General features: G+C 32.0%; 1 protein-coding gene across 1 annotated transcript; it reads left to right on the forward strand.

The window, feature by feature from the left end:
* Positions 1–5,757: 5,757 nt before the first annotated feature.
* On the forward strand, positions 5,758–8,239 carry LOC122579809 (probable methyltransferase PMT17). The gene is made up of 5 exons (XM_043752044.1): positions 5,758–6,447; positions 6,532–6,742; positions 6,983–7,280; positions 7,381–7,854; positions 7,949–8,239. The coding sequence occupies exons 1-5, from the start codon at positions 5,758–5,760 to the stop codon at positions 8,190–8,192; spliced, it is 1,917 nt and encodes a 638-aa protein (XP_043607979.1). The 3' UTR covers positions 8,193–8,239.
* The last annotated feature ends 8,227 nt before the right edge of the window (positions 8,240–16,466 follow it).

A 16,466-nucleotide genomic window follows, 5' to 3' on the forward strand; every position in this document is an offset into this window, starting at 1 on the left:
GCTTTAAAATATTTTTAGATGTATTAAACTATTAATGTGTTGGCAAATAGAAAAAAAATAAAATAAATAAAAAAATGGCAAGAGCTATTTGATGAAAGTCTCAAATTATATATCTATACTACTTATTAAAAAAAACTTTTTATTATAACTCGGTGGTTGAGTACCAGTTTTCTATGCTGGAAGTCTCGAGTTCGACATGAGAAAGAAATTTTAATGAACTTCACAAATAAAGTCATCCAGTGAAACAAGTTTGAGTCCTGCAGAGGGGGCAGAGTTTTATCTCAATTAAATGTCGTGCCTCCGAACGGTTTAGTTGGGGGTTTTTCCTCCTACTAGGTATTGAGGGTGAGGGGACTCTCTAAAGCGGACCTGGTTAAAAAAACGTAAGTTAGATCCCCTGTTGCGAACAAATGATCCACATATTTCAAAAAAAAAAAAAAAACTTATTAAAAAAAACACTTCCCCTTGCTAAAAGTTACATAAAGGGAATTGTTTAAAATGTCTCCCCTTGTCTATACTATGTAATATTTTCACCTAACACTAGTTAATATATTTTCACATAAAATATCATCTTTATATTAATGATTAAATTACACTATCAATAATTCATCTTCTAAAATATTTTCATTAACCCTTTAAATCAATTACTTTCATATCAATCAAATATGTACATCACTCAACGTCGTCTCTATTACTAACAAAGTCGCCCCCAACACCACATTGTCGCTGCCACGACCGTCGTCGTATTGCGTAGTCAAATTAATTAAGCGCTTACGTCTATTCACATACCCACAAAAACACTCAGTTATTGACAAGTATTTCATTATACGTTAGTATTAGAGCTTTGGCCAGAAAAGTCAAAGTAACATACGAAAAGAATCAATATGTACTTATTGTATGGTGAGAATTTGGGTATTTATGCCGGATTGGGTGTTTCTATAGCAAGACTCTTAATTAATTAATGCTTGTCGAAGTGATTGTAAACTCCAACCGATTACGGTTTGTGTATTTTTAGTCCTAACTATGATAGCATCCACGCCATACAATAGGATAGATTGGATTGGTTTCTTATGTAAACTCCGACTGATAAGCTTTGGGGATTTTTCTCTCTAATTATTTGTTATGGTCCATAGTTAGTTAGTCACTATCTTGTTGTCTAGAGTACCTGCAAGCTAGACTTCACCATTAATTATACAGGGAGGTTTTTTTGATATCGTATTTCGATTGAACATTCCAAAAAAAATTAGGTAAGGAAATTTTAATTAACATATAGGGTCCCTAACATATAAGAGCCATTGGAGTGTTTACCCGTTGGTCAGAGGATTTTTCAAAATGTGGTTTCTTCTTAGGGACTCGGGTTCAAATTATATCACGTGCAAATATGGTAAAGGGGTGTTAGCAAAGCTTATAAAACATATGTTTATGTCAAATTCTTGGAAACGTACATCTATGTCAAATTGTTAACAATTTCAGCTAATTAAACAATAGAGTGTACTAGCTGTTTGATCTCATATTTATATATTTTACCAATAGAATGACAAGGAATTGGCTTTATTTCCATTTGGCGCGGCCTTTATATTTTGCTACTAGTTAATTATCCGGGTTCAACCCGGACATATTAATAAAATCTTTATAAAAATGTATTTTTGTCACTGAAGTTGCGATAGTCCAACGGCAATCATAACTTCGAAAAAAATTTTAAAGATGACAAATAAGTTAATTTTATAATATATTGATGCCATATAAATCATCTTTTATTTAGTATAAAGATTACTATATCATTATATGTTTAATCTCTCCTTTTTAAGTGAAGGTGACACCCCCCTGCTCTTCCCATAAAAAAAAAACATGCACCAAAGTACCAAACGTTTGGTTGCGCTGTTTTAACCAAGACTTTTATTATTATATATACAAAACAAAATGCAAATAATATTTAAAACTGTTAATGCTTGTTAAAAAAGATATGAGTTTAGCTTCAAAACAAAAATGAATAAATACAAAAAGTGTAATGAATTTCGTCATATATAATTGCATGTCATGTCTTTCGCATTGGATCTCAGTGCATAAAAAGCAAGCTTTTTATCATGTTTTTCTTTTGACAAAAACTATAATTTTTTTTTTTTTTTCTTTAAGTTGTCACTAAGAGCCTCTCCAATGACATCAAGGTATTTTAGACTTTTTTTCAACGTCCTAACTATTATAATATATGATGTTAAATTAAGAATGTTACTTGAAGTTATAAACGAGTATTTTATTTATAGGAATATATAAGTGAGTGTGAGTGTATAGAAAAAAGTTTTTAATCAAATAGCTTGAGGAATATCAACCTTACGAAAAATAAGCTATTCTTTCCAATGGTAAAAAGCTTAAAGACTTTTTCTTTCAAAAAATTATTTTTTATCAACCTCCAATTGGAGATGCTTTAACTTAAGAGAGGTTCGTTAAATTAATTGTGACAATGTAGATTTTCAAGCAGCTTATAATGCTTATATTAAGCAGTTATACTTGATCAAAGGTGGACTAAAGCAACATCAACCTATAGATATGGTTATTTGGTTTTCTGGTTGTAACCCTAACTAGATGTACATGGATCTAATTAAAGAAGTGAAACTAAAGACAAAATTAGATGGTACAATTACTAGCTAGTTGAGTGCGTGTTCTGAAACATGTAACATGAATATTTCCTTTAACCAAAGCAACAAAGGTTGATCCATGTTGTTCTATAGTTTCCGAATATTCTTGCCTACTCATGAGATCAAGAGGTACATATTTAGGACTATTATTATAATGCATTAGCTCTGTAAAAGCTGGACTTAATTGGCTTTAGTGCTCCACCCCTAGTGCTAACAATGAGATCACCCACCATGGAAGATGGTAATGAATACTTAAAAATGCATTTTAATAACAAAGGGTTCTCGAAAAACCACACTACTAATTAGTTTGGTTAGTCTTTAATACTTTCAACTACTGGCATGATTAGGTTCGAAATGAATAAACAATATCCAATGAGCTAGGTTTTGGTGCTTTAGAGATCTTGATGGCAACATAATATATTTGAAGTATATAAAGGTGACTTTAATGTAATGTATGAACAGCAACAACAATACGCAATTCTGCCGGGTTAACGAGAGATTTGAGAAGTAATCAGTTGTACTCTCACTTATTTGGAGAGACTCCTTCAATTCGTCCTTCTTTGAACAACCAAACACACTAAAGAATGAAATTCAATTTCAATTCTATCAGATTCCATCAAATTATGTGAAACAATCACAACCTTAGTTTTTAGAACGGAAGCCTTTGAAGGAGTCTCTCCAAATAAGTGAGAGTACAACTGATTACTTCTCAAATCTCCCGTTAACCCGGCAGAATTGTGTATTGTTGTTGCTGTTCATACATTACATTAAAGTCACCTTTATATACTTCAAATATATTATTTGCCATCAAGCATTCCATCATTTTATGAAATCTCCATTCCATGGGGATGGAGCCATGGAGGAAAAAGTTTCATTGCTTCCGTCACTTGAATTTTCAAAAAATCAAAAACATTCCGTCAAATTTAATTCCTTCAGATTCCAATTCCTTCGAAAGATTTCATTCCTTCTAAAAACATTATGTGAACCAAACGAGCTTTAAGTGATTTTAACTCCTACATAGTAATTATGAGCCTAAAAAATTCGACAATCAAATGCACCGTGCGTATGAATATCACTGGCGGAACCATACTTAGACAAGGGGTAGCCCGGGCTACGAGTCCGTTAAATTTTTGTAGTATAATTTTTCTGAAAAATGATGTATTTTTTATTGGTGCTACGGGTCAAATAAATATGGAATACCGGTCAATGTAACTATTTTAAACTTTCAAAAGATTTTCCCATCAATATAACTTGTAAAGATGTATTTGTGCTATTAAATATGAAAAGAATACTCCAAAAGGGCCAAAAAGTCTTAGAAACCCACCAAAAAAAGACAAAAACCCTTAATAAAATCCTAAAAATTGTAATAGTCTAAACGTTATCGTTACTTTGCGGCGATACAAGGCTAACGAAAAATTTTTGTGCTACGGGTCAAGTTCGATCCTGCAACCGACACTGATGAATATATGATCACTAACGGTCTAACGCGCACACACAATAGCAAATTAAATACAAGTTGAATATACTTGCAAAAAAAAAAGAAACAAAACACATAGGGGTATAGGACTTTACGTGGTTGGGCTTATTGGGGCAATCAACAGAAGCATGGTAGTGATAACCTAGCTAGCTAATAGCACGAAAACTATATTCGATTAATTTTTATGGAGAGGTTTTTCATCCATCGACTCGCATATATTATTTTTTAATGGAAAGGTTTCTCAGTCATCGACTAGCATATATATTATTTTTTAATTGCAGTTTTGCTGTATATTATGCTTCCTTTAAATTGAATTAGACAATAAACCCTAAAAATTTAGCCGCCTACAAATTTGCCTTGCTCTAAACCATCTACTCAAAGTTATGATTTCAAATGAGAATAATAACAAGATTCTTATCAGTAGAATCCAAATTTTGGAGAAAAAGCAAATTCTAAGGTTGGTAGATTAATTAGAATAAATATGATGTAAAGGAAGAAACCATTTAATCAAAAATCCTAGTGACATCTTAATAATGTCCACTAATTAAAAATTCAGGGAGATATGACACAAAACGAATGGCTTTTGTCTTTAATAAAGTCTCAGTATCTATATGCATTTCTTCTTAGCCCAACAGCTTTTAAAGCCCAACCCAATGTAGCCCAGCCTCCCGTGTCTTTTTCTTAATTTCTTTTCAGCTGTTCCTTCTCAAACGACAAAACACATGTGGTCATGTGGATGGTATAGGGGTAAATTGATAAAAATAAAAAATAGAAAATAGTGATAAATTATTACTATGATTTAAAACTAAATACAGTAGTTATTAAAAAAAAAATACCTATATTAATGATAAACTGAAATTAAAAACCCATACAAGCAATGAAGTCAAAAGAAAATGACTCCGAACCATCAGTGGTTATCAACATTGAGTAACAACGCCACGAAAAAATAACTTGAGAAAAAAAAACAATCAATAGGAAGTATAAAACAATGATTCCAAGTATTTTCATATTCTTTTGAAATTTAGTAACTTTATTTAACACAATACACCTTACCAAGCTAACTTATATCCATAAAATTAGAATGTAAATTATGTTCAACATATAAAAAACTTTAATAGATTATGCATGTTAATGTCATAATATACTCGTATTAAACAGACTCTTCAATCAAAATAACTTATAGTTAATCTTCATAGCACCTCACAAGTCACAACTAAACCCGTCCAGTGTTATTAGTTGGTGAAGGCCATTTACGAAAATAACTCATACTTAGGACACATGTAATATAACTTCCATTAAGGTCAAAGGACAATTTAGCTTAAGACACATGTAAAAATTGGATGGAAAATGGGAAGGAGGACAAGGTCTGAATTCCCTTTATGCCTTTGTTTCTTCTAATTTTTGGGACAGATCCGAATTCATTGGATCTTTTACCTTTAATTGTTTATGTACGTGTGGACTAAAAACAACATCATTACTATACTGTTTGGATTCTAAATTTCTGGCATGAAGTAATGAAGACGCTGTAAAAAAAAACACTGAATTTATCAATTAGTTAACATCGTCATGTTTCTAATACCAACGTACTTCCCTTAAAAACAGTTTCTTGATCGTATGTATTTCAGGTGATCTTTTACGCATGTTAGAATGGCTAAAGAACATGCCGGATCACCAAAATATCACCAGTTGGAAGCAAGGAGAAATCATGTAACATGGATCCTAGCCGTTAGCGGACTGTGTATCTTGTTCTACGTATTAGGAGCTTGGCAAAGTAGTATAGCACCAACGATACATACCGAAATCACCAAAAAAGTTGGATGTGATAATACATCTAATGAAGCCATTGGTTCATCAAGATCATCAACGCCGTCATCATCTGTGACATTGGACTTTGAAAGTCACCATCAGTTGGTAGTGGAAAATTCACAACAGTTGCCCGAGTTCCCACCGTGCAATATGTCCTATAGTGAATACACTCCATGCCAAGACCCGGAGAGAGGAAATAAATTTGATAGAGAAATGTTGAAGTATAGAGAGAGACATTGTCCAAGTAAAGAGGAACTCCTACGTTGCCTCATACCTGCACCACCAAAGTACAAGCTACCTTTCAAATGGCCAAAAAGCCGAGACTATGCATGGTTTGCCAACATTCCTCACAAAGAGCTTAGCGTTGAGAAAAGTCATCAAAACTGGATTAAAGTAGAAGGTGACTGGTTTAGATTTCCAGGAGGTGGTACTATGTTCCGACATGGAGCTGATTCTTACATCGATGATATCAATGAACTCATACCTCTCTCAAATGGAACCATTCGAACTGCAATTGATACTGGCTGTGGAGTAAGTATATGATTTCTTTCATATTATCTTTCTTGTTTTTTAAATTTTGAACATCTAAGATCAATACTTTGAACAATGTGTTAGGTTGCAAGTTGGGGTGCATACCTGCTTAAAAGGGACATCATAACGATGTCTTTTGCTCCAAAGGACACGCACGAAGCCCAAGTATGGTTTGCATTAGAGCGTGGAGTTCCTGCTATCATTGGCATTATGGGATCACAAAGACTTCCTTACCCAGCCAGGGCATTCGACATGGCTCACTGTGCTCGCTGTCTTATTCCATGGTATAAATATGGTAAGGTTATGGAGCTTTGACTACAGATAATCAGATATACAAGTATTTTAATTAATGTTTTACAAAATGAACGGCGACGTAATTAGATATTATATGGAATATGAAATGACTTCAATACGATAGTTTCAGATCTGACATGCTGGACTTATTCTCATGTGAATTACAAGCAATTTTGTAGTTCTAACGATTTCCATGTATTCTGTGATTCACTTCTGATCCTTACTATTAATAAATGTGTAGATGGATTGTATTTACTTGAAGTGGATAGAATTCTAAGGCCTGGTGGTTACTGGATACTATCTGGACCTCCAATTCGTTGGGAGAAACTGTGGAAAGGTTGGGAAAGAACCCCGGAAGATTTAAAACATGAACAAGACGAAATTGAGGAAGTTGCAAAACGTCTTTGTTGGAAAAAAGTCATCGAAAAGGATGCTCTTGCCGTGTGGCAAAAGCCAATCAACCACATTGAATGTATCAAAAGGAAAAAGACACATCAGAAGCCACATATATGCAAATCAGGCAATGCGGATGAAGCTTGGTACGTACTCTTAGTTTTCTTTACGATAATATCACATACTGTTATCTAAAATGTTATAAATTGTTGCAACATATGTCTAACCACATTTGGTATGTATAAGGTACAAAGAACTGGAGACCTGTATCACCCCATTGCCAGAAGTAAGCAGCCCAGATAAAGTCTCAGGTGGAGCCATAAAGAAATGGCCAGAACGTGCAACTGCTGTTCCTCCTAGAATAAAAAACAACATGGTAAAGGGTATCACGGAAGAAAAATTCAACAAGGATAATGAACTCTGGAAAGAACGGGTGACACATTACAAAAAAATCGTTACTGCCTTGCCTACAGGAAAATGCCGTAACGTGATGGACATGAATGCTTACCTAGGTGGATTTTCTGCAGCCTTGATGAAACAGAAATACCCAGTGTGGGTAATGAATGTGGTTCCTGTAAAAGTCCAACCTGATACACTTGGAGTAATTTATGAACGAGGATTCATTGGAGTGTATCATGACTGGTGTGAGGCGTTTGACACTTATCCAAGAACATATGATTTAATCCATGCAGGCAGTGTGTTCAGCATATATCAAGATAGGTAATGTGAAACAAAGAATATGATCTTTTTGGTAGTTTAACATCTTTGTTACAAGAATATGATGCTAATGATTACGGTATGTATGTGTTTAAAGGTGCGATATCACGGATATTCTACTGGAAATGGATAGAATATTGCGTCCAGAAGGGAGTGTTATATTTAGAGATGATGCAGATATGATAGGGAAGATTAAAAGTATAGCAGAACGTATGAGTTGGAAAACCAAGACAGTTGACCATGAAAGTGGACCACTCAATGAGGAAAAAATTCTTGTTGCTGTGAAAAGCTACTGGGCAGCTGAAGCAAATGAGGTGAAAAATGACAGTAAATCTAAGTAGCAGATGTACTTTTTTGTATAAGTAGAAAGTGTATGTAGCCTAATTTGAATGTCTTTCTTAAGTGTTGTTTTAGTTTTTGTTTGTTTTAGAACATCAAATTGGTATAGCAAATGGTTGAGCATTAGAAGTTTCCATTTTGAAAGGCTTACCTATCTACACTACCCTAAATACTATTAGTTATTTTATCGATAAAAAAAACATAATTTAAATGATTGGAGGGAAGTTAGTGGCACTTCACTTGTTGGCAGGAAGTTGCTTCCAATGAACGGAGAGGATGAACTAGACCTGCATATGAAAAGACAAGGCAGTGCAAATGATCTGTAGACAATAACAAAGAGCCATTTACTTTTAGTTCTGCGGCCTAAACACAGGCCTAAACACGGGCCTGAAATATATATATATATATAATTATATATATATACATCATCGGGCGCAGCAAGGAATGAAGAAAAAAGCGAAGGCCGGGAATAGATGAAATGAATTATACGGGACACATGTAGAGGATACAGATATAGAAAATAGGAGTCCATTAAAACATTATCAATAAAACATTAGTCTCCACTATAATGTCTGCAAGATTTACAATAGGATAGCTGCAAAAGCCCCCCACAGAACTACCAGCAAATGGTCAAAGAACAAAACCATCATTTAAAAACCCATAATACGTTTCCCAGATAAACTATATCCACCTGCTCCTCTACATATCACAATTCACAAAATAGAATATTTGTATGCACGTATATGACCATCACAAAGAACTAAGTGGAAGCTTCTCGTCATGTACAGCAAAGTGCAGCAACAAGAGCCTCGTATTTAGCAAGCACTCAAGCCTCCCTGGCCCTGCAGAAGCAATAAACCTACCAAAGGTGACCAAAGCATTAAAAAGCAAACAAGAACACCTTAGTCTTGATACACTTTGCAATGAGAATCGTCTGACTGCAGCCAAGTGATAGTACAGCTGCTAAAACAAACAGAAATAGTGAAATGATACCGCCGACGGCCTCTATTGATACTACTACAGAGCTTATCACTTAACACACCTGCACGGATGCAAAAAACCAACAAACTCCTCACTAGCTAAAGAGCATGATCCAATCACGCAGATCAGACCACGGGCTCTTGTTAGACAAGCATCCTGAAGAAGATGCTCTAATATGACAAGAAATCAAATATGGGCTCTAGAGAATCCAACAGTTTGAGAAGAAACTGTCTTGCATACACCAGGTAAGATTTATCAAAAAGAAGACAGAAAACAAACAATAAGACAAAAGGTTCTCCTCTCTGCACTCTCTGATGCGGCAAGTAACTTCTGCTGACTTAAATAAAAAAGATTTATCAAAAAGAAGACAGAAAACAAACAATAAGACAAAAGGTCAAAAACTGAATATCAAGAAACAAATATAGAAAGAACCTGAGATTTAGAATCTTGTTTGATGTTATATTCAATTCCAAAATGATGTATTTCATTATACATGAAAAATCAGGAGAATCAAAAGATGAATGCGAGATCGATACAACAAAGGATGCCTCACAAACCCTTAAAAAAACATAGTCTAACCACTCCATGTACCATTAAATGTGATACCAAGAACAGATCACGTAAACTACAGCAAGATAGAGCAAGTAACTATTAAGTGACACTAATATGCTGTAGTTTAAAACATATTAAGTGACACTAATGCCGAATACATACATACTCAGATATCTACCACTCTTTCAAAGGACTGTCAACACTCATCATGTTCGATCAATAGTCATGACCAGAATGCATATGACCCTGTACTAGAGTAAAATCTGATGAGGCATCCTTTTGATATGAGGGACTTTAATTAGGATGAAAACATATATGTAAAGGCATATCAAAGACCATAAATTAAGAAAAAGCCTAGACAAACCACATGAGCTTTGTATGTATCTGACTGCAGGTATGGAACTCACACGTGCCACCTGCATTCAGCCCATGCAGACAATCTCTGCGGTTCTGCGCATAAAAGAGACTGCCCACATATCAACAACACAGAAGAAAAAGACAGACTTGTGCGAATTATTACAGTATCTACCTACCTATATATATATATTATGTTATATATATACACCATAGATGCAACCTTTTCCGGTAATATGACCCGAACAGATCTTTAGGATGCCCGAATATCAATACCTTTTATTTAACTGATGATTCAACGTCCTGCAAAGAATCTACATTCTTGATTATGATTAAAGAAATACAATAATTAACAAGAAACTGATTTCAAAATAAACCCTAGATCTTGCTTGTGTGTGTTTGGACGGGGTGTTGTTAGAGTTACAGAGCATCCCTGTATGTATGCATGTATAATTGTATATCTATAGTCATGTCGGTTTCGGTCATCCCGCGTCGTTCAAACGCAAATCAATCTTAATATATACTATAAAACAGTTAAACTAATGACTTATTAACCAATCACATTGTTCGATTTCATCTTGATGATGTCATCATTTAGATAAACTACAAATAAAAAATCCTAATAATCATTATCCAAATATATTATTATATTAGCATTTATATTGATTTATAGAAAAAGTCTTAAATACTTAATTTATATTTATTTTTATCCATCTAACTTAAAAGAATTTTTTAAAATTTATAATCATTTGATTAAATAAATTTTTTTTCAACATATGAAATATTTTCTAAAAAAAATTATTTCAAAACATAATGACTTATTAACAAATATTAGATTAGATTTTTATAATTATAAATATTAATATTTAGTTTAATATTTGATATAAATACAGTGTGACATCTAGATACATATCCCAAACACGATTTATAACAGCGGGCTACTTGAATCCTAAATCCAAATCAATATAAACTCCATTCAAGATTTATTCTATCACTCAATCAAAAAGGTGCATACTTTTCTTTTTTATATATTAGTTTTGCATATTAATATTTAAAGTTACAATTATCACTCAAATCAAGAGTCCTAATTGTTATCAAATAATATAAAAACAATTTTAATTATTATCATATTATCATAAAATAAGTGATTGAAAATAAACTTATGCGTGTTATGGACGCACAACATGATTAAATACATATACTTGAATGTCAAGCACAAAATCACAAATATGTTTATATCTTTTATTCTTAATTATCTTTCATAATAATATCACATTATGAGTACAACTGGTTTCAAAATATTCTATAATGGAGAAATTATTATATATAGCATGTGGCTTGTGGAATGACTACGGCAAACAATTTCATCAATATGTCGAGGCTAATAATGACAGTGACAAACATATGATTATTGTAGTACAACTTGCAAAATATAACACTTAGAACCGTATTTCTTCAACATTATAAGCTTTTATGACTTAAATGTATGAATATCTAATATTGATAATATCGTAAACCCCGTGTCTAGTGTTGGACACGGGTCTAAAATCTAGTTTCTACTATTTTGTAAAACTAAATCATTAATCCTCCAAAAAATTAAGGGACCAAGATTAGAAAAAAGAATTAATGAAAAATATATATCACCTTTTTAAAATGTTAGGAGAATTTTTTAGCTATTTTGTTAGAAAAATTAGTCATTTTCCATTGTAAAATGTAAAAACCACTATTTTTTTGTGAAAGTAGTTGACATTTGCTTACAATGGGGTATATGAGGAAAATCTCTCAATTAAGCCACCAAGGATTGATAAGGACGGGTAACACAAATTTTTTTATTGTTAACCTTATATCGACGTAAAATAACGATAACAACTAAATTGTTACGATTTTTTAGGATTTTTAACAAATTTTAATGGTTGTTAAGAGTTTTTGGCACTTTGGTAGTTTCTATTTATCATTTAATTGCACAAGTACGTCTTTATCAATTTTATTATTAGGATAATCTTTTGAAAGTTTTGAATTAGTTACGTGACGGGTATCTCATATTTGTTTGACCCGTAGCACCAATAATTAACACATCGTTTTGCAAAAAAAAATAACAAAAAAAATAACATGGATCTAGCGGACCCATAGCCCGGGCTATCCTAGGTTCTATGTAGGTCTGCCTATGAATTAAGCTTTCTAAATACACACATAAAATTCAACAATACTCAAACCTGGGTGCATCATTAAGGGGGTGTTTGCCATTTGGTTAGATGTATTTAATGGTGAGAAATGGGTAAGATAACCATTAACTATGCTTAGTTTAAAATTATGAGGTTATTAAATACTCAAAAATGGGTAATGGGTCATCTTAATCTTAAAATATATTATAAGACAGTTGAACTAATGACTTATTAGCCAATCAAATCGCTCAATTTTATCAAACTGACTTTCGCTTATGTCATCATTTAACTTAATTATAAATTAAAAATTCAAATAATCATTATCCAAATATCTTATTATATTAGTATTTGTAGAAAAAGTCTTATTAATTTACACTTTTTTGTTTTCCATCAATAATTTACACTTTTTAGCCTGAAATATTTAATTTATATTTATTTTTAGTCATCAACTTAAAAAGATTTTTTAAAAAATTTTAATCATTTAATTGTTTTAAAAAAAATTTCATATGAAATATTATCTATAAAAAAATATTTCAAAGATGAAACACAATATATGTGTTCAATGTTTTAGAAGTATGTTTTTTTAAATTTGTTTTTACTTACATTTTTTACCTTTAAATTTATATATTTAATAACTTATCTTATTTTTAAAATGTTATAAACAATCTTTAAAATAAAAGCTTTTATGACTTAAATGTATGAAGATCTAATATTGATAATATCATAAGTCTCATATCCAATATTGAACACGAGTCTAAAATCTAGTTATACACTAATTTGGGAGGAATGAATATCACTCGTCCCTTATTCTGCTTTTACTCCATCAAAGAATAATCCGCATATTAATGCTACAGCGGTATTAACAAAATCTATCTTATGCGTATCAAAAAATAGGTAGATCAACTGATTGAATAAAACTAATAAACATCACTCGAGTATGTATTATTATTATTATTATTATTATTATTATTATTATTATTATTTTGGATTATGATACACAGATTGCAAGATTTTTAATGATGTAGTTTCTATACAGTCATGATTAGGAGTTTTTTTATATTTTTTTTACTAGATTTAATATCCGTGCGCGATGCACGGTTTTTATAAATATATTTTATATATAGTATTTTTTTTTTTGGTAAATATGTACTTTATGTTTTTTAAATACTATAAGTATGATTTTCTAAATTTTTCAAAATTTTAACAATCAACTCATGTTTACGTTAAAGTTATTCGAGCTTTCAAAGTTATCATATCAATATAGCTTTGTTTGGACGTAATATGTATGTCGTATCATTATTATAGATTTTTATATAAGAAATAATAATATTAATCATAAATAGTTTAATATAAGAGTTTGAGTCATACAAAAAAATTTATATCTATATATTTAGAATTAATTATTTATAGTTAAATATTTATTATTAATATAAATTAAAGAGACACATGTCGTGTAAGAAACATGGCAGGTGTCGTTTAAATAACGTTGCAATATTGTTTTTGTTTATTCGTAGATATATAGATATGTGTATGTATATATATATATGGGTTATTTTGCGACCACCTCTTATTTTAGGACCAATTAGGACATGTGTTTTTTGTAACTTACACACCACCATCATCATCTACTAGGCCCACCGAAAAATCATGTGTAAGTTAACTTACACATCATGGTGGTGGTCGGAGATGATCGTGGTGGTCGGAGATGATCATGGTGGTGTGTAAGTTACAAAAAACACATGTCCTAAAATTGGTCTAAAATAAGTGGTACTAAAATAACTTGCACCTATATATATATATATATATATATATTATCTTATAAAAGAGTAGCCTCTTTTTTTTTAAAGAAAAAGATGATTTAAACCGACAAAAATACTTAACTTCTTTATTCACTAATTAAACATCTTTACCTAATATGCTTATAATACCCTCGGGTGTTGGGTAGGATGGAATGGGAAAGGGAGAAAGGAAAAGGTAATCATTTCTCTTGTTTGTTGTAAGCAAAAAATGGAATTGAAGAATCAATTTAGCATTCTCTTTCCTCACTTCTAATTCTCTACAAAAGTAAAGGAATGAAGGAGAATGGAAAACATTAAAAACAACTAATTCAAAAGTGTGTATAAAAAAATCAATATCACCTCTGTTTGACTTTCTTTTCGCATCTCTCTACCCTCTCTCTTACTAGAAAAGCATGCCATCATTTATTTACCTCAAGAAACCACAACTCATCGACCACCACCATAACCTTCACCTGCTACACACCTCGCTACAACCATCAGGAACGGCAAATTGGCCACCAACACCACCACCATCTCAACGAGCTCCTCCACCATGTCATACACTACCAGTCACCGAGAACCAATAACACAACCACTAAAATCCCATCCCACTGAATTAAATATTCATTATATATATATATATATATATATTTATTTATTATTTTACCTTAAATATGATTTTACCCGAGTTGTATTTTTGTCCGTTTTACTAATGGGTATTGAAATATGTTACGATTTACTCGTAATAATTGAAAGATTGGTAAGTTATTAATGTAACATATAATTATAATTGTCAAAATGCATATCATTACGTATTTCTCAAGTATGATTTCATATTTCCATGTTCATTCTCATTCACCCTTTTTCCATTCTCTATTTTTATTCCATTCTTTTCAATTCCCTTCTACCAAACACCCCCGATCTCAATCACTTATTTTTTCTTCTCTCCTCAAATCTCAACCACTAATTTTTTTTCTTTTTCCTCCATAAATTATTTTATTGCTCTAATTCATTCAAAAGCTTTTATTTCAAAAACCGTATATCGATAAATTATAAAAATTGCATGAGTGTTATTAAAATTTCATGCCCTTTAATTAGAAATGTCATTAAATACTCTTTCAACGAATTTTTAAATCCGATGGCGGAGCCCGTACGCCTAAGGCATTTAGCTATCACAATTTATAACTTATAACCTCCTATGACGTATAACCTCCATCATCTCACTGCCGCAACACGCGCTTACTTTCTATTGTATAACAAAATATACAATAACTACCAAGCTAATGATTACACAATAACTACCAAGCATTGATAATATGCATTCCCTTCATCTTTGTATTTCTGGGTACTTTCATTCCCTCTTCCTTTTTAATTCCTTGGTATGAACCAAGCACCGCATAAGTAACTTATGTGAGATATACAACTGAGTTATTTGCTTATTGGTAGTAAAAACTAAAAGCTACTACTAGTACTAAACAAAATAGCGCAATTGGGCATATCTATTTGAAAATGCTAATTACAATCTTTAGCTGAATAAAACGGATTATAGTTAATTGTTATATAATTTTATCATTTTATGCCTTGTTATTAAACTTTTTATTATAGCTCAGTGGTTAAGTATCAACTTCACATGTTGGAGGTCTTGAGTTCGAGACATAGGAAAAACATTTAAAAGATTTTCACAAATAAAGTTCTCCAACAAAGCATGTTTAAGTTATGCAGAGGAGACATGGTTTTACCCCAATTAAATGTTGTGTCTGTTGAGTTATATAACTATTTATCAAATCAAATCACAAAGCACGCAACGGAAGATAAGATCTATGCAGTTTAATTAATTAACCAAAGTATAGAATACGTACCTTATATTGGAGAGATTAAAACAAGAACAAGGTTTAAAATAACCTCTCTACGATTGCACACACAACGTTGGAACGTACGTATGCTAGTACTTGATCACGAACAAACAACCCTTTGTTAATACCCCTTTCACACGAACCAAACAAAACCCGAAACCCTTTGTTTTTGTGAGGAACGGCCGAAGCCAAGAAAGAGGGAGGAGGAGAGAATTTTAGGGTTTTAAAATACCTTAATAATTGTGTGTGTGAAAAACTTAAGAAAAGGGTTTGTATTTATAGCCAAAGTTTAACTTGAAAAACAAGTTTAGGGTTTTCTAAAAACCCTTTAGGTTTGGTCGTCCCCCTCTAGGAAGCTTCTAGAGGGTTTCTTAATTTTCCATTTAATCACAATTGTCTCCTCCGTTAAGTCCGTCAGTTAAGTACCGTTAACTATTAACATTTAACAGACGACCGTTAGTTTTTGTGATCAAATTAATTAATAAATTACATTTAATATATTAATTAATTATAGTTACATTCACGTTGAGGTGTGACCCCGTAGGCTTAAATACTTTTCGGACATACGTTCATTTTACGTGATCATATTCTAATAG

The sequence above is a fragment of the Erigeron canadensis genome, chromosome 8 (assembly GCF_010389155.1).
Source record: "Erigeron canadensis isolate Cc75 chromosome 8, C_canadensis_v1, whole genome shotgun sequence".
Lineage (NCBI taxonomy): Eukaryota > Viridiplantae > Streptophyta > Magnoliopsida > Asterales > Asteraceae > Erigeron > Erigeron canadensis.

Coding starts and splice junctions, on each gene's coding strand:
- LOC122579809 (XM_043752044.1), top strand. CDS start 5,758: ATGGCTAAAGAACATGCCGGATCACCAAAATATCACCAGTTGGAAGCA. Junction 6,448..6,531: donor CAATTGATACTGGCTGTGGA/GTAAGTATATGA, acceptor ACAATGTGTTAG/GTTGCAAGTTGGGGTGCATA. Junction 6,743..6,982: donor TATTCCATGGTATAAATATG/GTAAGGTTATGG, acceptor ATAAATGTGTAG/ATGGATTGTATTTACTTGAA.